Raw genomic sequence first — 27,056 nt, 5'->3', positions numbered from 1 at the left:
AGAAGTTGCCCGTCAGGTCCCTTTTAACTCTTTCCCCTCTCACCTAAAACCTCTGCCCTCTCGTTTTCAATTCCCCTCCCCTGGGAAAACAACTATGGCTGGAGTTTTACCGCCCTGCCCGCCACGGGAATCGGAATGGGCGAGGGGGCGGACCATGGAAAGGTGCATGGACCTCGAGCAGGCTTTTACGATTTTGAACGAGTGAGGACGTAAAATCCCACCCCTTGTGTTCATCCTATCGATGCCTCTCATGATTTTATAAACCTCAGTAAGGTCACCCTTCATTCTCCTACATTCCAAGGAATAAAGTCCTAGTCTGGCCAACCACTCCCTCTAACTCGGGCCGCGTAGACCTGGCAACATCCTCAGAAATCTCTGCACTCTTTCCAGTTTATCAATGTCTTTCCTATAACAGGGTGACCAAAACTGTACACGATACTCCAATGACTTACACAACTCTACAAGTTATTTAATGGATAACCTTGCTATTCCATCAATTTCTTGATCTTTTTCCACAGTACATTGCGCACACTTTTCTTTAAAAGGACGGGGAAGATGGATGAATGTTTTAGAAAAGAGCTGGAGGCATTTGTGTTGGGAGAGAGTGCACCGAGCACCAGAATCTCAGACAGTGCACCCACAATTCCGGTTTGGTTTAAGGTGAATCAAAGGACAGACTGAGCACCTTTCCACAAGCTCAGGACGTCCCCAAGCAGTTTACAGCCAATGACATACTTTGGAAGGTCCTCACTGTTCTAATGTAGGAAATGCAGCTGCCAATTTGTGCACAGCAAGCTCCCACAAACAGCAATGTGATAATCACCAACAAATACTTTCCTGTGTTGATTGAAAGATTAATATGGAGCAGAACATTGCTCCAACGGGACCCGGCTCCACTGGGGCGGCTCCAGCGGGACCCGGCTCCACTGGGGCGGCTCCAGCGGGACCCGGCTCCACTGGGGCGGCTCCAGCGGGACCGGCTCCACTGGGGCGGCTCCAGCGGGACCCGGCTCCACTGGGGCGGCTCCAGCGGGACCCGGCTCCACTGGGGCGGCTCCAGCGGGACCCGGCTCCACTGGGGCGGCTCCAGCGGGACCCGGCTCCACTGGGGCGGCTCCAGCGGGACCCGGCTCCACTGGGGCGGCTCCAGCGGGACCCGGCTCCACTGGGGCGGCTCCAGCGGGACCCGGCTCCACTGGGGCGGCTCCAGCGGGACCCGGCTCCACTGGGGCGGCTCCAGCGGGACCCGGCTCCACTGGGGCGGCTCCAGCGGGACCCGGCTCCACTGGGGCGGCTCCAGCGGGACCCGGCTCCACTGGGGCGGCTCCAGCGGGACCCGGCTCCACTGGGGCGGCTCCAGCGGGACCCGGCTCCACTGGGGCGGCTCCAGCGGGACCCGGCTCCACTGGGGCGGCTCCAGCGGGACCCGGCTCCACTGGGGCGGCTCCAGCGGGACCCGGCTCCACTGGGGCGGCTCCAGCGGGACCCGGCTCCTCTGGGGCGGCTCCAGCGGGACCCGGCTCCACTGGGGCGGCTCCAGCGGGACCCGGCTCCACTGGGGCGGCTCCAGCGGGACCCGGCTCCACTGGGGCGGCTCCAGCGGGACCCGGCTCCACTGGGGCGGCTCCAGCGGGACCCGGCTCCACTGGGGCGGCTCCAGCGGGACCCGGCTCCACTGGGGCGGCTCCAGCGGGACCCGGCTCCACTGGCATTTCCCTCCACTCTTCATCTGTTTCAGTCATCTCCTGGCGTGAGTGGCAGAGATGGTGAGGAGGACAGTATCATAATGCTTACTCCAGGAGGGGCAGTTTTGGGGGTAGCAGCCTGGTTTCCTGAGCGAGTCCATGAATTCTGCTCTGTGCTCCCAACTGGTTCCAATACAACAGAGTTAGGATGTCCCCCACACCAGGCCTCACCCAGGAAGTGGAATGGGAGCTTCCCACCTTTCTAGGATGGATGGGGGCTGCTCGTGGGCCCAGATGGACCAGCTGCTGCTCTGCTTGTTCCACACGTACAGGGGAGGGGTGAAACAGAGAGCAGCCGGACGATTCTGCTCTGCAAGGGTTGGAGCCCTCCAGGAATTTTGGGATGTGGTTAAGAACCGGATGGGCAGTTTGGGACAGTTGCTCCCAATGGACCAATGGGAATTGGCTGCTCACACAAGGATGGTCTCAGGAAAACCTCACATCTATGAAGCCTCTGGAAGTCTGGCGTCTACAAGAAAAGCTGAAAGTGTGGAACATGTCCTATCCCATGTGCTGGACAGGTGGCGAGATTGAAGCTTGCCTTATACACAGTAAATAGGTATTGAACAGCTACAGACAGTGACTACAGTCTCACTCTTCAACTCTCCAGCCTTTGCTCAGTTACGCGGCTGTGAATTAAATTCCTGACAGATGTTGTCCACAATCCGGGCTACAAATTGATACAAGTTGTCGAACTCGTCAACGAAGAACAAGTGGTCCTGGTCGGGGTCTGTCGCAATGTACGCCAACTCATCCATGGCTGCCCAGGCAATGCCCACAGCATAGGCAATCACACCTGCAAGAGAAACCAGCAACAGGGATAAACAACACAGAATCTTACCGCACAGAAACAGGCCCATCAGCCCAACAGGCCCACACCAGCATCCAGGACACTAATAAATAAACTTATTGCTCCCCCTTAATGCTCCCTCTTGTGGGGCATTCTGGGACGAGAGGTCATAGTCTTAGGCTAAGGGGTAACAAATGTAAAACAGAGTTGAGGAGAAACTACTTCTCCCAAATCTGTGGAATTCGCTACCCCAAAGTGCGGTGGATGCTGGGACAGTGAGTAAAGGAGGAGTTAGACAGATTTTTAATTGGTAATGGGGTGAAGGGTTATGGGGAGAAGGCAGGAAAATGGGGATGAGGAGCATATCAGCCATGATTGAATGGCGGAGTGGACTCGATGGGCCGAATGGCCGAATTCTGCTCCTATATCTTCTGAACTATTTGTGGGACATGGGCGTCTTTGGCTGGCCAGCATTTATTGCCCATCCCTAGTTGCCCGAGAATAGTTGAGAGTCAACCACATTGCTGTGGCTCTGGAGTCACATGTAGGCCAGACCAGGTAAGGACGGCAGATTTTCTTCCCTAAAGGACATTAGTGAACCAGATGGGTTTTTCCGACAATCGACAATGGTTTCATGATTATCAGTAGATTCTTAATTCCAGATACTTTTTATTGAATTCAAATTCCACCATCTGCCGTGGCGGGATTCGAACCCGGGTCCCCAGAACATTAGCTGAGTTTCTGGATTAATGTTCTAGTGATAATACCACGAGGCCACCGCCTCTAAACCATTCATGCCCCTACTTCTTCTCGTAGTGAGTTCCACATTCTCACCGCATTTTTAGTAAATAAGTTCCTCCTGAATTTCCCTCCTGGATTTATTAGTGACCATCCTATATTTCTATTTTCTCAGGAGGCCAAGGAAATTTGGCATGTCAGCCATGACTCTCACCAACTTTTACAGATGCACCATAGAAAGCATCCTTTCTGGTTGTATCACAGCTTGGTCTGGCTCCTGCTCTGCCCAAGACTGCAAGAAACTACAAAGGGTCGTGAATGAAGCCCAGTCCATCACGCAAACCAGCCTCCCATCCATTGACTCTGTCTACACTTCCCGCTGCCTCAGAAAAGCAGCCAGCATAATCGAGGACCCCACACCCCAGACATTCTCTCTTCCACTTTCTTCCATCAGGAAAAAGATACAAAAGTCTGAGGTCACGTACCAACCGACTCAAGAACAGCTTCTTCCCTGCTGCCATCAGACTTTTGAATGGACCTACCTTATATTAAGTTGATCTTTCTCTACACCCGAGCTATGACTGTAACACTACATTCTGCAACTGCTCCTTTGGGTAAGATGGGTATAGAGGGATATGGGCCAAATGCGGGCAATTAGGACTAGCTTAGTGGTTAAAAGGGCAGCATGGAAAAGTTAGGCCGTAGGATCTGTTTCCATGCTGTAAACCTCTATGACTCTATGACTTTCCTTCTTCCCTTTGTACTCTATGAATGGTATGCTTTATCTGTACAACGTGCAAGAAACAATACTTTTCACTGTATGTTAATATATGTGATAATAATGAATCAAGAACTCCTAGTTTTGGAATCTTCCATCCATGGAGACATTTCTCTCACTCTACCCAAATTGGCGATGACGTTATTTTGAAGACTTCTATCAGGAGGAATGATAAGAGTCCGAACCTGGTCACTTTTCCCAAGTCTGGGGAAGGATGAAGGAGACAACATTGGGGTTGATTCTGTCTGGAATGGACGGTTAGTTGAGATTTATTGAAACGGGAGCAGGAATGAGAGGTTGCAGATCGGATCATAGGAACAGGAAGAGGCCAATTCGTCCCAAAGCCTGGACCCTGCACTCAGGGAGCTCACGGCTCTTTGGTGATCTAACTCTTTGCCGAATATCCCTTAATACTTCCGGAAAATAATGGTCCATTAAACCCTCATTAAAATATATACACAATCCCAGTGCCCAGTACACTGTCAGTGTGCTCCCCACACACTGTCCCAGTGCCCAGTACACTGTCAGTGCACTCTCCACACACTGTCCCAGTGCCCAGTACACTGTCAGTGTGCTCCCCACACACTGTCCCAGTGCCCAGTACACTGTCAGTGCACTCTCCACACACTGTCCCAGGGCCCAGTACACTGTCAGTGTGCTCCCCACACACTGTCCCAGTGCCCAGTACACTGTCAGTGCACTCTCCACACACTGTCCCAGTGCCCAGTACACTGTCAGTGTGCTCCCCACACACTGTCCCAGTGCCCAGTACACTGTCAGTGCACTCTCCACACACTGTCCCAGTGCCCAGTACACTGTCAGTGTGCTCCCCACACACTGTCCCAGTGCCCAGTACACTGTCAGTGCACTCTCCACACACTGTCCCAGTGCCCAGTACAGTCAGTGTGCTCCCCACACACTGTCCCAGTGCCCAGTACACTGTCAGTGCACTCTCCACACACTGTCCCAGTGCCCAGTACAGTCAGTGTGCTCCCCACACACTGTCCCAGTGCCCAGTACACTGTCAGTGTGCTCCCCACACACTGTCCCAGTGCCCAGTACACTGTCAGTGTGCTCCCCACACACTGTCCCAGTGCCCAGTACACTGTCAGTGTGCTCCCCACAAACTGTCCCAGTGCCCAGTACACTGTCAGTGCTCTCTCCTCAATCACTGTCCCAGTGCCCAGTACACTGTCAGTGTGCTCCCCACACACTGTCCCAGTGCCCAGTACACTGTCAGTGTGCTCGCTCCCCACACACTGTCCCAGTGCCCAGTACAGTGGCAGTGTGCTCCCCACACACTGTCCCAGTGCCCAGTACACTGTCAGTGTGCTCCCCACACACTGTCCCAGTGCCCAGTACACTGTCAGTGTGCTCCCCACACACTGTCCCAGTGCCCAGTACACTGTCAGTGTGCTCCCCACACACTGTCCCAGTGCCCAGTACACTGTCAGTGTGCTCCCCACACACTGTCCCAGTGCCCAGTACACTGTCAGTGTGCTCCCCACACACTGTCCCAGTGCCCAGTACACTGTCAGTGTGCTCCCCACACACTGTCCCAGTGCCCAGTACACTGTCAGTGTGCTCCCCACACACTGTCCCAGTGCCCAGTACACTGTCAGTGTGCTCCCCACACACTGTCCCAGTGCCCAGTACACTGTCAGTGCTCTCTCCCCACACACTGTCCCAGTGCCCAGTACACTGTCAGCGTGCTCTCCCCACACACTGTCCCAGTGCCCAGTACACTGTCAGTGCACTCTCCTCACACACTGTCCCAGTGCCCAGTACACTGTCAGTGTGCTCGCTCCCCACACACTGTCCCAGTGCCCAGTACACTGTCAGTGTGCTCCCCACACACTGTCCCAGTGCCCAGTACACTGTCAGTGTGCTCCCCACACACTGTCCCAGTGCCCAGTACACTGTCAGTGTGCTCCCCACACACTGTCCCAGTGCCCAGTACACTGTCAGCGTGCTCTCCCCACACACTGTCCCGGTGCCCAGTACACTGTCAGTGTGCTCGCTCCCCACACACTGTCCCAGTGCCCAGTACACTGTCAGTGCACTCTCCTCACACACTGTCCCAGTGCCCAGTACACTGTCAGTGTGCTCCCCACACACTGTCCCAGTGCCCAGTACACTGTCAGTGTGCTCCCCACACACTGTCCCAGTGCCCAGTACACTGTCAGTGCACTCTCCTCACACACTGTCCCAGTGCCCAGTACACTGTCAGTGCACTCTCCTCACACACTGTCCCAGTGCCCAGTACACTGTCAGTGTGCTCGCTCCCCACACACTGTCCCAGTGCCCAGTACACTGTCAGCGTGCTCTCCCCACACACTGTCCCAGTGCCCAGTACACTGTCAGTGCACTCTCCTCACACACTGTCCCAGTGCCCAGTACACTGTCAGTGTGCTCGCTCCCCACACACTGTCCCAGTGCCCAGTACACTGTCAGTGTGCTCCCCACACACTGTCCCAGTGCCCAGTACACTGTCAGCGTGCTCTCCCCACACACTGTCCCGGTGCCCAGTACACTGTCAGTGCTCTCTCCCCACACACTGTCCCAGTGCCCAGTACACTGTCAGTGTGCTCCCCACACACTGTCCCAGTGCCCAGTACACTGTCAGTGTGCTCCCCACACACTGTCCCAGTGCCCAGTACACTGTCAGTGTGCTCCCCACACACTGTCCCAGTGCCCAGTACACTGTCAGTGTGCTCCCCACACACTGTCCCAGTGCCCAGTACACTGTCAGTGTGCTCCCCACACACTGTCCCAGTGCCCAGTACACTGTCAGTGTGCTCCCCACACACTGTCCCAGTGCCCAGTACACTGTCAGTGCTCTCTCCCCACACACTGTCCCAGTGCCCAGTACACTGTCAGTGCTCGCTCCCCACACACTGTCCCAGTGCCCAGTACACTGTCAGTGTGCTCCCCACACACTGTCCCAGTGCCCAGTACACTGTCAGTGTGCTCGCTCCCCACACACTGTCCCAGTGCCCAGTACACTGTCAGTGTGCTCCCCACACACTGTCCCAGTGCCCAGTACACTGTAAGTGTGCTCCCCACACACTGTCCCAGTGCCCAGTACACTGTCAGTGTGCTCCCCACACACTGTCCCAGTGCCCAGTACACTGTCAGTGTGCTCCCCACACACTGTCCCAGTGCCCAGTACACCTGCAGTGTGCTCCCCACACACTGTCCCAGTGCCCAGTACACTGTCAGTGCTCTCTCCCCACACACTGTCCCAGTGCTCAGTACACTGTCAGTGTGCTCGCTCCCCACACACTGTCCCAGTGCCCAGTACACTGTCAGTGTGCTCCCCACACACTGTCCCAGTGCCCAGTACACTGTCAGTGTGCTCCCCACACACTGTCCCAGTGCCCAGTACACTGTCAGTGTGCTCCCCACACACTGTCCCAGTGCCCAGTACACCTGCAGTGTGCTCCCCACACACTGTCCCAGTGCCCAGTACACTGTCAGTGCTCTCTCCCCACACACTGTCCCAGTGCTCAGTACACTGTCAGTGTGCTCCCCACACACACTGTCCCAGTGCCCAGTACACTGTCAGTGTGCTCCCCACACACTGTCCCAGTGCCCAGTACAGTGGCAGTGTGCTCCCCACAAACTGTCCCAGTGCCCAGTACACTGTCAATGTGCTCCCCACACACTGTCCCAGTGCCCAGTACACTGTCAGTGTGCTCCCCACACACACTGTCCCAGTGCCCAGTACAGTGGCAGTGTGCTCCCCACAAACTGTCCCAGTGCCCAGTACACTGTCAGTGTGCTCTCCCCACACACTGTCCCAGTGCCCAGTACACTGTCAATGTGCTCTCCCCCAGTGTCCTTACCATTTTTCTGAGCAGCCAGTGCTGGAGCCCGAACATCGTCGTACGACCGTCCGTCTGTGATGAGAATCATGAGCTTCCTTTTGTTGGCTTTGGACTTGCTGAAGAGGTGCTTTAATGCATAGCCGATGGCCTCCCCAGTGCTGGTTCCGCCGCTCCAGTACCTGATGTTCTTGATGGCGGCGGTGACGGCCTCCTTGGTGCTGTGCTTGTCAAAGTCAAACTCCAGTCTCTGCTCGTAGGTGTACTGCACCGCCCCGACCCGGGTGGCCGTGTCCGAGATCTCAAACGCCTGGCTGATGTTGGCTACAAACTGCAGGATGGTGTGGAAATTGCCAGTGCCCACGCTGCTGGAGCCGTCCACCACAAAGCCAATGTCGGCGGAGTTGAGGCAGGTCTTGCTGCATGCCAGTCTCTCAGTGTCACACACTCGTTTCACCAGGGGACCACCCGCCTGGTACAGCTTGAACCAGCTGGGCACATTGATGGAGAAGTAACCATTCATCCTGCACACAGACTGGGAGGAATAGAGAAGAGAGATTCAGCTCTTTCCCAGGGTGGAAGAACCTATTACCGGGGGCACAGCTTTAAGGTGCGAGGGGCAAGGTTTAAAGGAGATGTACCAGGCAAGTTTCTTTTACACCGAGGGTGGTGGGACTCGTTGCCGGGGAAGGAAGTGGAAGCAGATACGATAGTGACTTTTAAGGGGCATCTTTACAAATACATGAGTAGGATGGGATTAGAGGGATATGGTCCCCGGAAGGATTGGGGGTTTTATTTCAATTATTTTTTATTTTATTATTCAACCCAGATAAATGCGTAGTGGTCCATTTTGGTTGGTCAAATGGGATGAAGGAGTACAATATGAAGGGAAAGACTCTTAGTACGGTAGAGGATCAGAAGGACCTTGGGGTCCGGGTCCATAGGACTCTAAAATCGGCCCCGCAGGTGGAGGAGGTGGTTAAGAAGGCGTATGGTGTGCTGGCCTTTATCAATCGAGGGATTGAGTTTTGGAGTCCGGGGATAATGATGCAGCTATACAAGACCCTCGTCAGACCCCACTTGGAGTACTGTGCTCAGTTCTGGTCGCCTCATTACAGGAAGGGTGTGGAAATGATTGAAAGGGTGCAGAGGAGATTTACAAGGATGTCGCCTGGATTGAGTGGCATGCCTTATGAGGATAGGCTGAGGGAGCTCGGTCTTTTCTCCTTGGAGAGACATAGGATGAGAGGAGACCTAATAGAGGTGTATAAGATGTTGAGAGGCATAGATCGGGTAGACTCTCAGAGGCTTTTTCCCAGGGCTGAAATGGCCGCTACGAGAGGACACAGGTTTAAGGTGCTGGGGGGTAGGTACAGGGGAGATGTTAGGGGGAAGTTTTTCACACAGAGGGTGGTGGGCGAGTGGAATCGGCTGCCGTCAGTGGTGGTGGAGGCAAACTCAATAGGGTCTTTTAAGAGACTCCTGGATGAGTACATGGGACTTAATAGGATGGAGGGTTATAGGTAGGTCTAGAAGGTAGGGATATGTTCGGCACAACTTGTGGGGCTGAAGGGCCTGTTTGTGCTGTAGTTTTTCTATGTTTCTATGTTTCTATTTCAGACGGGCAGCATGGTCGGTGCAGGCTTGGAGAGCTGAAGGGCCTGTTCCTGTGCTGTAATTTTCTTTGTTTTTTGTTCTATTTAGAAATGGGATTGAAAATGGGATTGTGTCCACTCGATTTATCTGCCTTTCTCTGTCCCAGTGCAACATCCTGCTTCCACCCTCACTGTAGTTTATCTATCAGTATCACAAGTAGGTTTACATTAACACTGCAATGAAGTTACTGTGAAAATCCCCGAGTCGTAATCCGGTGCCTGTTCGGGCACACTGAGGGAGAATTTAGCACGGCCAATTGTGGGATCCACTGTATGGTTTGCCCAGTTAAAAGGCTTAATTTTAAGGTATTTCTGCCTAATGTAACTAATTGTGCTATGCTTTAAGCTAACTCAAGCTAATTTGGCCACATCACGTTGGAAAATTGGCTATATTTGAAAGTGATCCTTCTCATAAACAGGCATTCTCAGAAGCTAAACAGCAGAGTTTCATGGTCACAGATGCCCACTCTTTATGCAGCTGGCGACTGCTTGTGCCCAGCGCTTTAAAAACACAGATAACCAAAAAGCTATATTGTTAATAACAACTATGTATTCAGTTGCTGTTTTGAATGCTGTACAAGCTTTTGAGACAAGATCTCTCTCTCTCTCACCAGTAAAATTAATCTCCTTTGCTTTCTGTAAAATGCTAATTCTAAAGGATGCTTAATAAAGAAGTTTCTACTTTGAACTAGTCATGCTCAAGTTTATTCTGAAGAAGAAATAACCAGCACATCTTTCGGACTGTGGGTGGGAACCGGAGCACCCGGAGGAAACCCACACAGCACAGGAAGAATGTGCAAACTCCACACAGACAGTCACCCAAGCCCGGAATCGAACCAGGGTCCCTGGAGCTGTGAGGCAGCAGTGCTAACCACTGTGCCACCCTCTGCATCTAAAACTTGGAATTATAATAACTCCAGGAGCTGGCTGTTGAGGAACAGTGCTTTATTGCACAAAATGAAGTAAAGCAAACACCACAAGGCTGTGGTGAACACAAACAGGTCCCAAATGGGACAGTGGAAATAATGGACCCACTCAGGGGCTTGCTTTATACAGGGCTCGGTATACTAGCTCCACCTGGTGAGTTAATTACCAATCCCCAGGGAGCTCGTATTCAACCAGTCCTACAGGGAGCGACAATGAAATAATGGACCCAGTCAGGGGCCTGCTTTATACAGGGCTCGGTACACTAGCTCCACCTGGTGAGTTAATTACCAATCCTCAGGGAGCTCGTATTCAACCAGTCCTACAGGAAGGACAATCAGTGATTCCCCCGACAAGTCCTGGGGGTTATCACAGATATGCCACTGTATTGATCGATTGATTCATAGGGTAAGAAGCTGAGACCCCCATCTAGATCTCTATAAACATAGAGACTGATAAGCGAGAGAAGTCCCTAAACTGCAGCGAGCATCAAGTGGATTTGGAGACCATTCCATCGCACTTTTCACACTATCCCAGAGTTATTCTGCAGACTTCACCTTGTCCACAAAGTCTGGTTCGACCATGTTCTGCCTCTCCTGCTGGTCTGCTCCTTCCACAGTGATGAAGAAGATGTTGATGCCGGACTCCCGGGCGAGGCGAGCAGCCTCTTCGACCTTGTCCGTGGGCCAACCATCGACCAGGATCACCACCACATTCGGGGCACCACCACGGTTCCCCTGCTCATTGGAAAAGAAGTTTCCAAGGGCATGACTGAGGGCCCTTCCTGGAGAGAGAAAGAGTTCACAGCTTCGAATTATTACCACCATGCCATTTGCAATGCAATAAAGTTCAAAGTTTATTTATTAGTGTCACAAGTAAGCTTACTGTAATAAGTCTTCAGAGGCAGAAGTCCCTTCACCAAAATCCCTTTATTTACAAACTCTAACAGCAGTACACAGAGTGCTATCAATCAGCAGTCTATCTCCGGGGGTGCCAGAGGAACTGACACGCCCAGTTGAGGACAAGACAAAGACTCCCTGATCGGCCCATCAATTGGATCCTTAATCAGGGAGTTCATACTCCAATAGGCCAACCTCAATGGCCTGACTGGAGTCATTACACTTACATTAACACTACAATGAAGTTACTGTGAAAATCCCCTCGTCGCCACACTCCGGCACCTGTTCAGGTACACTGAGGGAGAATTTAGCACGGCCAATGCACCTGACTACCCTGTGACGTAAATTACTGTTGCACTGCACTGAAGCATATCCTAGAACTTGTGTTAAGCCAGTTAACATTGACATGGGACTGCTGAATGAATGGAAGGAAGTCCAGCTTTGTATCCTTTCCACACAAAATCTCTCTATATTATTTATAGTTCAGAGGAGGTTCACTAGATTGATTCCAGAGATGAAGGGTTTGTCGTATGAAGAGTGATTGGACAGTTTAGGCCGATACTCTCTGGAATTTAGAAGAATGAGGGGAGATCAAATTGAGGTGTACAAGATGATAAAAGGTATGGATAAAGCAGACGTGGAGCGGATACTTCCACTGGTGGGGCATTCTGGGACGAGAGGTCATAGTCTTAGGATAAGGGGTAACAAATTTAAAACAGAGTTGAGGAGAAGCTACTTCTCCCAAAGGGTTGTGAATCTGTGAAATTCGCTATCCCAAAGTGCGGTGGATGCTGGGACAGTGAGTAAATTTGAGGAGGAGTTAGACAGATTTTTAATTGGTAATGGGTTGAAGGATTATGGGGAGAAGGCAGGAAAATGGGGATGAGGAGCGTATCAGCCATGATCGAATGGCGAAGCAGACTCAATGGGCCGAATGGCCTAATTCTGCTCCTATATTTTATGAACTTATGTATATGAAACTTTAACATATATTGATATTGTGTGCATTTAAACTGTAACTGGGTTATATGCCGTCCAGGAAGAACTGATTGGGGGATAGGGTGCGCGGAATCAGGGTGCGAGAGGACTGAAATGAAGTGACCTCATAGAAACATAGAAACCCTACAGCGCAGAAAGAGACCATTCGGCCCATCGAGTCTGCACCGACCACAATCCCACCCAGGCCCCACCCCCTTATCCCTACACATTTACCCGCTAATCCCTCTAACCTACGCATCTCAGGACACTAAGGGGCAATTTTAGCATGGCCAATCAACCTAACCCGCACATCTTTAGACTGTGGGAGGAAACCAGAGCACCCGGAGGAAACCCACGCAGACACGAGGAGAATGTGCAAACTCCACACAGACAGTGACCCAAGCCGGGAATCAAACCCAGCTCCCTGGAGCTGTGAAGCAGCAGTGCTAACCACTATTCCAGGGAATAGGGGAGATCCTAAATGAATACTTTGCATCGGTATTCACGAAGGAGAGGGGCGTGTTAACCGGGAGTGTCTCGGAGGGAGGTGTTGACCCATTAGAGAAAATCTCCATTACAAGAGAGGAAGTGTTAGGTTTTTTAGGGAACATTAAAACTGACAAAGCCCCAGGGCCTGATGGCATCTTTCCTCGACTGCTCAGGGAGACGAGAGGTGAAATTGCTGGGCCTCTGACGGAAATCTTTGTCGCTTCTTTGGACACGGGTGAGGTCCCTGAGGATTGGAGGATAGCGAATGTGGTCCCGTTGTTTAAGAAGGGTACCAGGGATAACCCAGGAAATTATAGGCCGGTGAGCTTGACGTCCGTGGTAGGGAAGTTGTTGGAGAGGATTCTTAGAGACAGGATGTATGTGCATTTAGAACGAAACAATCTCATTAGTGACAGACAGCATGGTTTTGTAAGAGGGAGGTCGTGCCTTACAAATTTGGTGGAGTTTTTTGAGGAAGTGACAAAAACGGTCGATGAAGGAAGGGCCGTGGATGTCGTCTATATGGATTTCAGTAAGGCATTTGACAAAGTCCCACATGGCAGGTTGGTTAAGAAGGTTAAGGCTCATGGGATACAAGGAGAAGTGGCTAGATGGGTGGAGAACTGGCTTGGCCATAGGAGACAGAGGGTAGTGGTCGAAGGGTCTTTTTCCGGCTGGAGGTCTGTGACCAGTGGTGTTCCGCAGGGCTCTGTACTGGGACCTCTGCTATTTGTGATATATATAAATGATTTGGAAGAAGGTGTAACTGGTGTTATCAGCAAGTTTGCGGATGACACGAAGATGGCTGGAATTGCGGATAGCGAAGAGCATTGTCAGGCAATACAGCAGGATATAGATAGGCTGGAAAATTGGACGGAGAGGTGGCAGATGGAGTTTAATCCGGATAAATGCGAAGTGATGCATTTTGGAAGAAATAATGTAGGGAGGAGTTATACAATAAATGGCAGAGTCATCAGGAGTATAGAAACACAGAGGGACCTCGGTGTGCAAGTCCACAAATCCTTGAAGGTGGCAACACAGGTGGAGAAGGTGGTGAAGAAGGCATATAGAACATAGAACATAGAACATAGAACATTACAGCGCAGAACAGGCCCTTCGGCCCACGATGTTGCACCGACCAGTTAAAAAAAAAAACTGTGACCCTCCAACCTAAACCAATTTCTTTTCGTCCATGAACCTATCTACGGATCTCTTAAACGCCCCCAAACTAGGCGCATTTACTACTGATGCTGGCAGGGCATTCCAATCCCTCACCACCCTCTGGGTAAAGAACCTACCCCTGACATCGGTTCTATGAGGAAGGAGAAAGCTCGGGTGATGGTGAGCACCCCGGTGGATGTGCCCCTTAATAATAAGTACTCCTGTCTGAGTACTACTGGGGTGGACAGCCCACCTGGGGGAAGCAGCGGTGGCAGTGTCTCTGGAGCTGAGCCTGGCCCAGTAGTGCAAAGGGGTAAGGAAAGGAGGGTAGTGCTAATTGGGGACTCTACGGTGAGAGGGTCAGATAGGCGTTTTTGCGGACACAGACGGGACTCTCGGATGGTGGTTTGCCTCCCTGGTGCAGGGGTCCGGGATGTCTCTGGTCGAGTCCCAGAAATCCTGAAGGGGGAGGGAGAGGAGCCCAAGGTCGTGATGCATATAGGTACTGCTGACATCGGTAGGAAGAGGGAAGGGGTCATGAAAAGAGAATATAGGGAGTTGGGTAGACAGCTGAGAAAGAGGAATGCAAAGGTAGTAATCTCGGGATTGCTGCCTGTGCCGCGGGAGAGTGAGAACAGGAATCGGTGGAGAATTAATGCGTGGCTGAGGGACTGGAGCAAGGGACAAGGATTTGGGTACTTGGATCATTGGGACCTCTTTAGGGGCAGGTGTGACCTGTTTAAAAAAGACGGGTGGCACTTGAATCCCAGGGGGACCAATATCCTGGCGGGAAGGTTGGCTAAGGCTACTGGAGAGACTTTAAACTAGAAAGGTTGGGGGGAGGGAATCGAAATGAGGGGACTGAGAGCGAGGAGGTTAGCTCGCAAATAGATAAGGAATGTAGACAGGGTAAGAGGGAGGTTAGACGAGTGAGGGAGAAGGGAAGTGCTCAGGCTGAAGGTCTGAGATGTGTCTATTTTAATGCCAGGAGTGTAGTGAATAAAGTGGATGAGCTTGGAGCGTGGATTGCTGCTTCGAATTGTGATGTGGTGGCCATTACGGAGACTTGGATGTCTCAGGGACAGGACTGGGTGCTTCAGGTGCCAGGTTTTAGATGTTTCAGGAAGGACAGGGAGGGAGGCAAGAGAGGGGGGGGAGTGGCACTGTTGATCAGGGATAGTGTCACGGCTGTAGAGAAGGTGGACGCCGTGGAGGGACTGACTACGGAATCTCTGTGGGTGGAGGTTAGGAATAGGAAGGGGTCGGTAACTTTGCTGGGTGTTTTCTATAGGCCGCCCAATAGTAACAGAGATGTTGAGGAGCAGATGGGGAAACAGATCCTGGAGAGATGTAGGAATAACAGAGTTGTCGTGATGGGAGATTTTAATTTCCCAAACATAGATTGGAATATCCCTAGGGCTAGGGGTTTGGATGGAGAGGAGTTTGTTAGGTGTGTCCAGGAGAGTTTCCTGACACAGTATGTGGATAAGCCTACTAGAGGAGAGGCTGTTCTTGATCTGGTGCTGGCTAATGAACCTGGACAGGTGGAGGATCTCTCGGTGGGTGAACATCTTGGGGATAGCGATCATAATTCTATCTCCTTCACGATAGCATTGGAAAGAGATAGGGTCAGGCAGGCTAGGAAAGTGTTTCTCTGGAGTAAAGGGAAATACAGTGTCATCAGGGAGGAAATTAGACGGGTAAATTGGAAGGAGGCATTCTTGGGGAAAAGTACCGAAGGAAAGTGGAGGATTTTCAAGGAATGTTTGTCTGGAGCTCTGCATGACAACGTTCCGATGAGACAGGGGGGTGTTGGTAGGGTACGGGAACCGTGGTGCACGAAGGTTGTGATGAACCTGGTAAATAAGAAAAGAGAGGCGTACAGAAGGTTCAGAGAGCTAGGAGGTGTTAAGGATTTAGAGGAGTATACGCGATGTAGGAAGGAGCTTAAGAAGGAAATTAGGAGAGCGAGAAGGGGTCATGAGAAGACCTTGGCGGGTAAGATTAAGGAGAATCCCAAGGCTTTCTACAAATATGTCAAGAGTAAAAGGATGAGATGTGAAGGCATAGGACCCTTAAAAGGTGAAGGGGGAAAAGTTTGTGCGGAACCGTTAGAAATGGCGGAGGTGCTTAATGAATACTTTACCTCGGTATTCACGGTGGAAAGGGATCTGGGTGGTTGTACTGCTGGATTGCGGAGGACAGAAAGGATCGAGCATGTGGACATAAAGAAAGAGGATGTGTTGGAACTATTGAATGGCATCAAGGTTGGTAAGTCGCCGGGACCGGATGGGATGTACCCCAGGTTACTGTGGGAGGCGAGGGAGGAGATTGCGGAGCCTTTGGCGATGATCTTTGCATCGTCGATGGAGACGGGAGAGGTTCCGGAGGATTGGAGGATTGCGGATGTGGTCCCTATATTCAAGAAAGGGAACAGGGACAGCCCGGGAAATTACCGACCGGTGAGTCTAACCTCAGTGGTTGGTAAGTTGATGGAGAGGATCCTGAGAGACAGGATTTATGATCATCTAGAGAAGTTTAGTATGATCAAAAGTAGTCAGCACGGCTTTGTCAGGGGCAGGTCGTGCCTTACGAGCCTGGTTGAGTTCTTTGAAAATGTGACCAAGCACATTGACGAAGGAAGAGCGGTGGATGTGGTCTATATGGACTTCAGCAAAGCGTTCGATAAGGTCCCCCATGCAAGACTTCTTGAGAAAGTGAGAGGGCATGGGATCCAAGGGGCTGTTGCCTTGTGGATCCAGAACTGGCTTGCCTGCAGAAGGCAGAGAGTGGCTGTGGAGGGGTCTTTCTCTGCATGGAGGTCAGTGACCAGTGGAGTGCCCCAGGGATCTGTTCTGGGACCCTTGCTGTTTGTCATTTTCATAAATGACCTGGATGAGGAAGTGGAGGGATGGGTTGGTAAGTTTGCTGACGACACCAAGGTAGGTGGTGTTGTGGATAGTTTGGAGGGATGTCAGAAGTTGCAGCGAGACATAGATAGAATGCAAGACTGGGCGGAGAAGTGGCAGATGGACTTCAACCCGGATAAGTGTGTAGTGATCCATTTTGGCAGATCCAATGGGATGGAGCAGCAGTATAAAATGAAGGGTACCATTCTTAGCAGTGTAGAGGATCAGAAGGACCTTGGGGTCCGGGTCCATAGGACTCTTAAATCGGCCTCGCAGGTGGAGGATGCGGTCAAGAAGGCGTATGGCGTACTAGCCTTCATTAATCGAGGGATTGAGTTTAGGAGTCGGGAGATAATGCTGCAGCTTTATAGGACCCTGGTTAGACCCCACTTGGAGTACTGCGCGCAGTTCTGGTCACCTCATTACAGGAAAGATGTTGAAGCCATTGAAAGGGTGCAGAGGAGATTTACAAGGATGTTGCCTGGATTGGGGGGCATGCCTTATGAGGATAGGTTGAGGGAGCTTGGTCTCTTCTCCCTGGAGAGACGAAGGATGAGAGGTGACCTGATAGAGGTTTACAAGATGTTGAGGGGTCTGGATAGGGTGGACTCTCAGAGGCTATTTCCAAGGGCTGAAATGGTTGCTACGAGAGGACACAGGTTTAAGGTGCTGGGGGGTAGGTACAGGGGGGATGTCAGGGGTAAGTTTTTCACTCAGAGGGTGGTGGGTGAGTGGAATCGGCTGACGTCGGTGGTGGTGGAGGCAAACTCGTTGGGGTCTTTTAAGAGACTTCTGGATGAGTACATGGGATTTAATGGGATTGAGGGCTATAGATAGGCCTAGAGGTGGGGATGTGATCGGCGCAACTTGTGGGCCGAAGGGCCTGTTTGTGCTGTGACTTTCTATGTTCTATGTTCTATGTTCTATAACTACCCCCCCTCAATTTAAAGCCATGCCCCCTCGTGCTGGATTTCTCCATCAGAGGAAAAAGGCTATCACTATCCACCCTATCTAAACCTCTAATCATCTTATATGTTTCAATAAGATCCCCTCTTAGCCGCCGCCTTTCCAGCGAAAACAATCCCAAATCCCTCAGCCTCTCCTCATAGGATCTCCCCTCCATACCAGGCAACATCCTGGTAAACCTCCTCTGCACCCTCTCCAAAGCCTCCACATCCTTCCTGTAATGTGGGGACCAGAACTGCACACAGTACTCCAAGTGCGGCCGCACCAGAGTTGTGTACAGTTGCAACATAACGCTACGACTCCTAAATTCAATCCCCCTACCAATAAACGCCAAGACACCATATGCCTTCTTAACAACCTTATCTACTTGATTCCCAACTTTCAGGGATCTATGCACACATACACCTAGATCCCTCTGCTCCTCCACACTATTCAAAGTCCTCCCGTTAGCCCTATACTCAACACATCTGTTATTCCTACCAAAGTGAATTACCTCACACTTCTCCGCATTAAACTCCATCCGCCACCTCTCGGCCCAACTTTGCAACCTGTCTAAGTCTTCCTGCAAACTACGACACCCTTCCTCACTGTCTACCACACCACCGACTTTGGTGTCATCAGCAAATTTGCTAATCCACCCAACTATACCCTCATCCAGATCATTAATAAATATTACAAACAGCAGTGGCCCCAAAACAGATCCCTGAGGTACACCACTTGTAACCGCACTCCATGATGAATATTTACTATCAACCACCACCCTCTGTTTCCTATCCGCTAGCCAATTCCTGATCCAATTTCCTAGATCACCCCCAATCCCATACATTTGCATTTTCTGCAGAAGCCTACCATGGTGAACCTTATCAAACGCCTTACTAAAATCCATATATACCACGTCCACTGCCTTGCCCCCATCCACCTCCTTGGTCACTTTCTCAAAAAACTCAATAAGGTTAGTAAGGCACGACCTACCTGCCACAAAACCATGCTGACTATCACCTATCAATTCATTACTCTCCAAATAACTATATGGTATGCTTGCCTTTATAGGACGGGGTATAGAGTATAAAAGCTGGAGTCTGATGATGCAGCTGTATAGAATGCTGGTTAGGCCACATTTGGAGTACTGTGTCCAGTTCTGGTCTCCGCACTACCAGAAGGACGTGGAGGCATTGGAGAGAGTGCAGAGAAGGTTTACCAGGATGTTGCCTGGTATGGAGGGTCTTAGCTATGAGGAGAGATTGGGTAGACTGGGGTTGTTCTCCTTGGAAAGACGGAGAATGAGGGGAGATCTAATAGAGGTATACAAGATTATGAAGGGTATAGATAGGGTGAACAGTGGGAAGCTTTTTCCCAGGTCGAAGGTGACGATTACGAGGGGTCACGGGCTCAAGCTGAGAGGGGCGAAGTATAACTCAGACATCAGAGGGACGTTTTTTACACAGAGGGTGGTGGGGGCCTGGAATGCGCTGCCAAGTAGGGTGGTGGAGGCAGGCACGCTGACATCGTTTAAGACTTACCTGGATAGTCACATGAGCAGCCTGGGAATGGAGGGATACAAACGATTGGTCTAGTTGGACCAAGGAGCGGCACAGGCTTGGAGGGCCGAAGGGCCTGTTTCCTGTGCTGTACTGTTCTTTGTTCTTTGTTCTTTGTTCTGTGCTACCGTGCCGCCCCGTACCGTACCTGTTCTTATTTATTTTGATAATTAGCCAGGAGAGGCGATGGCCTAGTGGTATTATCGCCAGGCTATTAATCCAGAAACTCAGCTAATGTTCTGAGGACCCGGGTTCGAATCCCACCACGGCAGATGGTGGAATTCGAATTCAATAAACAAAATTTGGCATGACAGCTACGACTCTCACCAACTTTTACAGATGCGCCATAGAAAGCATTCTTTCTGGTTGTATCACAGCTTGGTGTGGCTCCTGCTCTGCCCAAGACCTCAAGAAACTACAAAAGATTGTGAACGTAGCCCAGTCCATCACACAAACCAGCCTCCCGTCCATTGACTCTGTCTACACTTCCTGCTGCCTCGGGAAAGCAGCCAGCATAATTTAGAACTCCACACACCCTGAACATTCTCTCTCCCACCTTCTTCCGTCGGGAAAAAGATACAAAAGTCTGAGGACACGTACCAACTGACTCAAGAATAGATTCTTTTCTGCTGCCATCAGACTTTAGAATGGACCTACCTTATATTAAGTTGATCTTTCTCTACACCCTAGCTATGACTCTAACACTACATTCTGCACATTCTCGTTTCCCTCTCTATGAACAGTATGCTTTGTCTGTATAGCGCGCAAGAAATAATACTTTTCACTGTATACTAATACATGTGACAATAATAAATCAAATCAAAATATCTGGAATTAAGAATCTACTGATGACCATGAAACCATTGTCAATTGTCGGAAAAACCCATCTGGTTCACTAATGGCCTTTAGGGAAGGAAATCTGCCGTCCTTACCTGGTCTGGCCTACATGTGACTCTATGGTGGGGGGGGTTAGGGTTTTGTTGTAATTAGGATGACTGTACCTTTGAAACCAAATGACAGAAGCCAGTTTTCAAAACCATTATTGTTAAAACACAGTCAGGGCTACTTAGACAGTAAATCAGTATTAACCGATTATTGTAAACGCAGCTAACAGTTTTTCCCTGGGCTGAGAGATCTGCGTAAAACTCCAACAGTTACCATAGAATCCCTACCATGCACAGAGACCATTTGGCCCATCAAGTCTGCTCCGACTCTCTCAAAGAGCATCCCTTCCAGGCCCTCCCCTCCGTCCTATCCCCGTAGCCCCGTGCATTTACCATGGCTAATCCCCTAACCTTTGGACACGAAGAGGCCATTTAGGATGACCAACCAATCGAACCTGCACGTCTTTCGGACTGTGGGAAGAAACCGGAGCAGCCGGAGGAAACCCACGCAGACATGGGGAGAATGTGCAGACTCCACACTGACAGTGACCCGAGGCCGGAATTGACCCGGGTCTCTGGCGCTATGAGGCAGCAGTGCTGACCACTGTGACAACAGTTGGAAGGGGATGGATTGGTCGTGTGAATAGGTCAGGAAAAATGAGGCACTTACCCACATTGGAGAGGCCACCTCTCTGTGGAATCTTTTCAATGGCTAATCTAAGATCGTGCGGGTTTCGGTAAGTCTGGAGGTTAAACTCTGTGCTGGCGTTGTTCCTAGGATAACAAAAAGTCAATGTTCTCTCATACCTGGTAAATAATGGAAAGAGCTTGTATTTATATAGGGAAGGCGAAGGCTGAGGGGTATTATTGCTGGGCTATTAATCTAGAAACTCAGCTAATGTTCTGGAGACCCGGGAAACCCACGCAGACACGAGGAGAATGTGCAAACTCCGCACAGACAGTGACCCAAGCCGGGAATCAAACCCGGGTCCCTGGCACTGTGAGGCAGCAGTGCTAACTACTGTGCCACCGTGCCGTCTTGTCTGGTCTACATGTGACTCCAGAGCCACAGCAACTGCCCTCAGGCAACTAGGGATGGGCAATAAATGCTGGCCAGCCAGCGACGCCCATGTCCCAGGAATGAATTAAAGAAAATATAGCACCTTTCACAATCTTGGTGTCCCAAAGTGCTCGTCTTCCTCATTTTGCTTACCCAAACTGGATGATGCCAATCAAAGGGCCTGCTACTCCAATGTCGAGGCCTTCAGCAATATTCATCAGGAACTTCTTCTGAATAGCGAATCTCCGCCTTCCAATGCTCCAACTTCCATCCATCAGAAAAGCAAGGTCAATCTTGCAATCTGTAACAGCAGGAAAGTCCCTTATCCCAAGGCTCGACAACTGGCTGAAAACTACACCGGAAAAGTTTCATTTCCTTCCTCGGGCTCTGGACACCATCTCCTCCCTCCTGCAGTGCCACCATGAGCTGCACATCAAAGACTTAGATGATAAGAGAAGATGCTGGAAATACTCGCAGCAAGTCAGAGGGCATCGGTGGAGAGACAGAAAGCATCGGAACTCCAGTGATCTTACCGAGACTTTTAAAATGTAAAAAAAAAGAGAGTTGAGAGGTTAGATGCAGAGAAATGATCTCTGGTGGGGCAGTCCAGAGGGGAAAGATTTAAAAGGGACCGGAGGGACAACTTCTTCACGCAGAGGGTGGTGGGGGTATGGAATGGGCTGCCAGAGGAAGTGCTTGAGGCAAGTTCAATAGCAACATTTAAAAAGCATTTGGATAAATACATGGATGGGAAAGGATTAGAGGGATATGGGCCAAATGCAGGCAATTGGGACTAATAAATAAACTTTAAACCTTACCTAAAAGCCCCTTAAATGCCCCTACCGTATCTGCCTCCGCCACCACCCCTGGCAGTGCGTTCCAGACACCTACTGCTCTCCGTGTAAAAAAACCTGTGCCTCACATCCCCTTTGAACTTTCCCCTCTCACCGTAAGCACATGACCCCTGGCAGTTTATTTATTTATTAGTTTATTTATGCATATTCGTGTCATGAGTAGGTTTACGTTAACACTGCAAAGAGGTCATTGTGAAAATCCCCTATTGCCACACTCCAGCACCTGTTCGGGTACACTGAGGGAGAATTTAGGTTATTTGGGTGCATAGCCAAAGCACCTAACCGGCACATCTTTTGGACTGTGGGGGGGGAAACCGGAGCACCCGGAGGAAACCCACGCAGACACGGGGAGAACGTGCAGACTCTGCACAGACAGTGACCCAAGCTGGGAATCAAACCCGGGTCCCTGGCGCTGTGAGGCAACAGTGCTAACCACTGGGGCACCGTGCCGTCTGTTTTTAACTCTGGGAAAATTATTCTGATTGTCAACCCTATCTGTGCCTCTCAATTTTATAGACTCCTGTCAGATCTCCCCTCAGCCTCGACCACTCCAGAGAAAATAACGCTAGTTTGTGCAGCCTCTTCTAATAGCTCACACTCTCTAATCCAAGCAGCATCCTGGTAAACCCTTTCTGTACCCTCTCCAAAGCCTCCATATCCTTCCTGCAATGTGGCAACCAGAATTCAGCACATTCTACGGGGATGATATTAAATCCTTTATTGCAGCTAGATTTAAATCTCTGCTAAATGCTAGACTTCACACAGAGCTTTCCATACATTACCAGCACAAGCAGTTACTTCCAACCCAGTGGGATTGCTACAAGACAAAGTCATTGGGAGCCATTACTGTTGCCAACCTTGGTTCAATGTTATGCTGGAGGTTTCATCACATGACCTCCCTCCAACAGTTCCGCCCCTAAACCTCTCCCATTGGTTATTGATCCTCATGATGCCTTGCTCTCCCACACCAATCAGAAAGTGGATAGGCTGTTATAAGAACTAGGAGCAGGAGTAGGCCATCTGCCCCCTCGAGCCTGCTCCGCCATTCAATAAGATCATGGCTGATCTTTTTGTGGACTCAGCTCCACTTACCCGCCCGCTCACCATAACCCTTAATTCCTTTACTGTTCAAATATTTATCTATCCTTGCCTTAAAAACATTCAATGAGGTAGCCTCAACTGCTTCACTGGGCAGGGAATTCCACAGATTCACATGCTTTGTGTGAAGAAGTTCCTCCTCAACTCAGTCCTAAATCTGCTTCCCCTTATTTTGAGGCCATGCCCCTAGTTCTAGTTTCACCCGCCAGTGGAAACAACTTCCCTGCTTCTATCTTATCTATTCCCTTCATAATCTTATATGTTTCTATAAGATCTCCCCTCATTCTTTTGAATTCCAATGAGTATAGCCCCAGTCTACTCAGTCTCTCCTCATAAGCCAATCCTCTCAACTCCGGAATCAACCTAGTGAATCTCCTCTGCACCCCCTCCAGTGCCAGTATATCCTTTCTCAAGTAAGGATACCAAAACTGTACACAGTACTCCAGGTGTGACCTCACCAGCACCTTATACAGCTGCAACATAACCTCGCTGTTTTTAAACTCCATTCCTCGAGCAATGAAGGACAAAATTCCATTTGCCTTCTTAATTACCTGCTGCACCTGCAAACCAACTCCTTGTGATTCTTGCACAAGGACACCCAGGTCCCTCTGCACAGAATTAAGACAGAGTTTTCCTTGCCAACTCCAAGATTTTTATAACTCAGAAACAAAGCTATTGGAAGAAAATGTTTAAAGTTTCCCCGTGATTTCTCTCTTAGTGATTTTCTAAAGATGAATCTTTTAATTTCTGAAAGACCCCAGGACTATCCAGGGAGGGTTGGCAACCCAAGGTGCCTAACCTGCAAAAAATGGCAGACTCCCATAGGAACCAAAGTGTCCTTGCCCATCCATGGGAATGTTCTCCGGTTAGGTTGATTGGCCATGCTAAAATTGCCCCTTAGTGTCCTGGGATGTGTAGGTTAGAGGGATTAGTGGGTAAAATATGTAGGGATATGGGGGTAGGGCCTGGGTGGGATTGTGGTCAGTGCAGACTCGATGGGCCGAATTGTGTGCAGTTCTGGTCACCTCACTATAAGAAGGATGTGGAAGTGCTGGAAAGAGTGCAGAGGAGATTTACCAGGATGCTGCCTGGTTTGGAGGGGTAGGTCTTATGAGGAAAGGTTGAGGGAGCTAGGGCTGTTCTCTCTGGAGCGGAGGAGGCTGAGGGGAGACTTAATAGAGATTTATAAAATGATGAAGGGGATAGATAGAGTGAACGTTCAAAGACTATTTCCTCGGTGGATGGAGCTATTACAAGGGGGCATAACTATAGGGTTCGTGGTGGGAGATATAGGAAGGATATCAGAGGTAGGTTCTTTACGCAGAGAGTGGTTGGGGTGTGGAATGGACTGCCTGCAGTGATAGTGGAGTCAGACACTTTAGGAACATTTAAGCGGTCATTGGATAGACACATGGAGCACACCAGGATGATAGGGAGTGGGATAGCTTGATCTTGGTTTCAGATAAAGCTCGGCACAACATCGTGGGCCGAAGGGCCTGTTCTGTGCTGTACTGTTCTATGGCCTCTTTCTGTACTGTAGGGTTTCTATGATTCTATCCCTATCTTGGGTGGCTCTATGTTCCGGTTTTACTGAAAAGGCGGGAAGACCCCTCCCCCACCCTGATAAGGCCGTACAATCTCACCTGTGAAGAACCAAAAAATCCAGGGCCAATGAGGGGAAAAGAATTTTCCGGAAAACCCATCCAACCACCTCAGGTAATCAAAACCAGCCCAGGAGAAAACTCATTCTACACCATTCACATCTCTCCAACAAGGGGGAAAAAAACCCCTCCACAATTTCCCACTCCACCGTCGACAGGTCTTCCAGGAGGTCAGGGATCCATTAACTGCTCAGGTAGGATCGTAAGCAATATTCTCAGAGGATGGGGGAGGCGATGGCCTAGTGGTTTTATCGCTAGGCTATTAATCCAGAAACTCAGCTAATGTTCTGGGGGTCCGGGTTTGAATCCCGCCACGGCAGATGGTGGAATTTCAATTCAATAAAAAATATCTGGAATCAAGAATCTACTGATGACCATAAAACCATTGTCGATTGTCGGAATGGTTCACTAATGTCCTTTAGGGAAGGAAATCTGCCGTCCTTACCTGGTCTGGCCGACATGTGACTCCAGAGCCACAGCAATGTGGTTGACTCTCAACTGCCCTCTAAACAAGGGCAACTAGGGATGGGCAATAAATGCTGGCCAGCCAGCAACACCCATGTCCCACAAATGAATAAAAAAAATAATTCCAACCAATTAACAGAAGCACATTCTCGGTACAAGCCCACTCCACCGGTTTGCTTGTGAATTGACATATGACTGATTGAAAAATCCAGTCAGCTCATCATTCTTGCTGGATCAGATCATAGAATCCCTACAATGCAGAAGGAGGCCATTCAGCCCATCAAGCCTGCACAGACAACAATCCCACCTAGGCCCTATCCCTGCAACCCCAAGTATTTACCCCAGCTAGTCCCCCTGACACCAAGGGGCAATTTAACATGGCCAATCCACCTAACCGTACATCTTTGGACTGTGGGGGGAAACCGGAGCACCCGGAGGAAACCCACGCAGACACGGGGAGAACATGCAGACTCCGCACAAACAGTAACCCAAGCCGGGAATCGAACCTGGGTCCCTGGCACTGTGAGGCAGCAGTGCTAACCACTGTGCCGCCAAGAAGGCTGGTATAGGTCCCAATACATTGCCCATTTCAATGCTTAACCCCATCTCCATTCTTGTCAATGGGACTTTTCTCAGATGATGAATTGGTGACAGGGTGGTAAAATTCAAGTGGAACCCCTCGAGCTGCAGGATGATAGAGCAGGAATTCAAGTGCGGAGGTCGGTGCACACAATTCACTTGTCACCCATTTAATTGGACATCTCTCCCGTCACCCGGAATCTCCGGGTTGAGAGCGTTTGTTTGTAAAGCTGATCTCGTGACTTCTGCAATAAGTTTCACCCTATCCTTTTACTCTTTACTATGTCAAGAGGCAAGAAGTGGAGGTACTTGGATCTCCGCGGGAAATCGCTTCCTCGTTGAAGTCTTGGTCCTTCGTGTCGAAACCTGTTTAGGAAGGAAATCTCAAATCAGTGCATCTGCCAACAGCAATTCCGCTTTACCCATTAGACACAAATAAAGGTCATCTTTCGTCATCACATCCTCTCTGCTAAATGCAGGATACCAGAACATCTCTGTGGTTCTTTGTCAGGACATGCCACTTTTTGACGATCCCGTGCACTCCCAATCGACATTGAATCTTAACTCCTGCAACAACTGGGATCACATCCAGAATACTGCAGCCTGTATCCTAACTTACACCTCAAATCCTGGCCTTTGTGCATCCCCAACTGGCGGCCTTGCCTTCAACTGCCTACCTCCCGAATTCTGGAATTCTCTCTGCACACCCCTTTATCTCTCTGCCTAGCTTTCCTCCTTTAAGACACGCTATTGGTCATAGGATACCTACAGTGTAGAAAGAGGCCCTTCGGCCCATTGAATGCCACCAACAATCTGGGTGCTCTGCTTTCCTCCCACAGTCTGAAAGACGTGCTGGTTGGGTGCATTGACCGAACTACATTCTCCCTCGGTGTACCCGAACAGGCACCAGAGTGTGGCGACCAGGGGATTTTCATAGTAACTTCTTCATTGCAGTGTTAATGTAGGCCTACTTATCAGGGTTCACAGCATGGAAACAGGCTCTTTGGCCCAACTTGTCCATGCCGCCCAGTTTTTAACCACTAAGCTAGTCCCAATTG

The 27,056-nt window shown here is 50.3% G+C and overlaps 1 protein-coding gene across 1 annotated transcript in view; it reads right to left on the bottom strand.

Moving 5' to 3' along the window:
• Positions 1-445: 445 nt before the first annotated feature.
• Positions 446-27,056, bottom strand: part of vit (vitrin) — a 69,904-nt gene continuing 43,293 nt past the window's right edge. The window contains exons 15-21 of the mRNA XM_078213375.1: positions 26,308-26,364; positions 21,495-21,642; positions 20,952-21,055; positions 11,015-11,241; positions 7,900-8,413; positions 1,347-2,541; positions 446-956 (exon numbers count right to left, since the gene is read on the bottom strand). Coding sequence (XP_078069501.1) covers positions 2,363-2,541; positions 7,900-8,413; positions 11,015-11,241; positions 20,952-21,055; positions 21,495-21,642; positions 26,308-26,364 — 1,229 coding nt within the window. The 3' untranslated portion in view covers positions 446-956; positions 1,347-2,362. The remainder of the gene's footprint in view (positions 957-1,346; positions 2,542-7,899; positions 8,414-11,014; positions 11,242-20,951; positions 21,056-21,494; positions 21,643-26,307; positions 26,365-27,056) is intronic.

The sequence above is a fragment of the Mustelus asterias genome, chromosome 5 (assembly GCF_964213995.1).
Source record: "Mustelus asterias chromosome 5, sMusAst1.hap1.1, whole genome shotgun sequence".
In the NCBI taxonomy this organism is placed as follows: Eukaryota; Metazoa; Chordata; class Chondrichthyes; order Carcharhiniformes; family Triakidae; genus Mustelus; species Mustelus asterias.
This window is presented reverse-complemented; position numbering and strand designations above follow the sequence as displayed.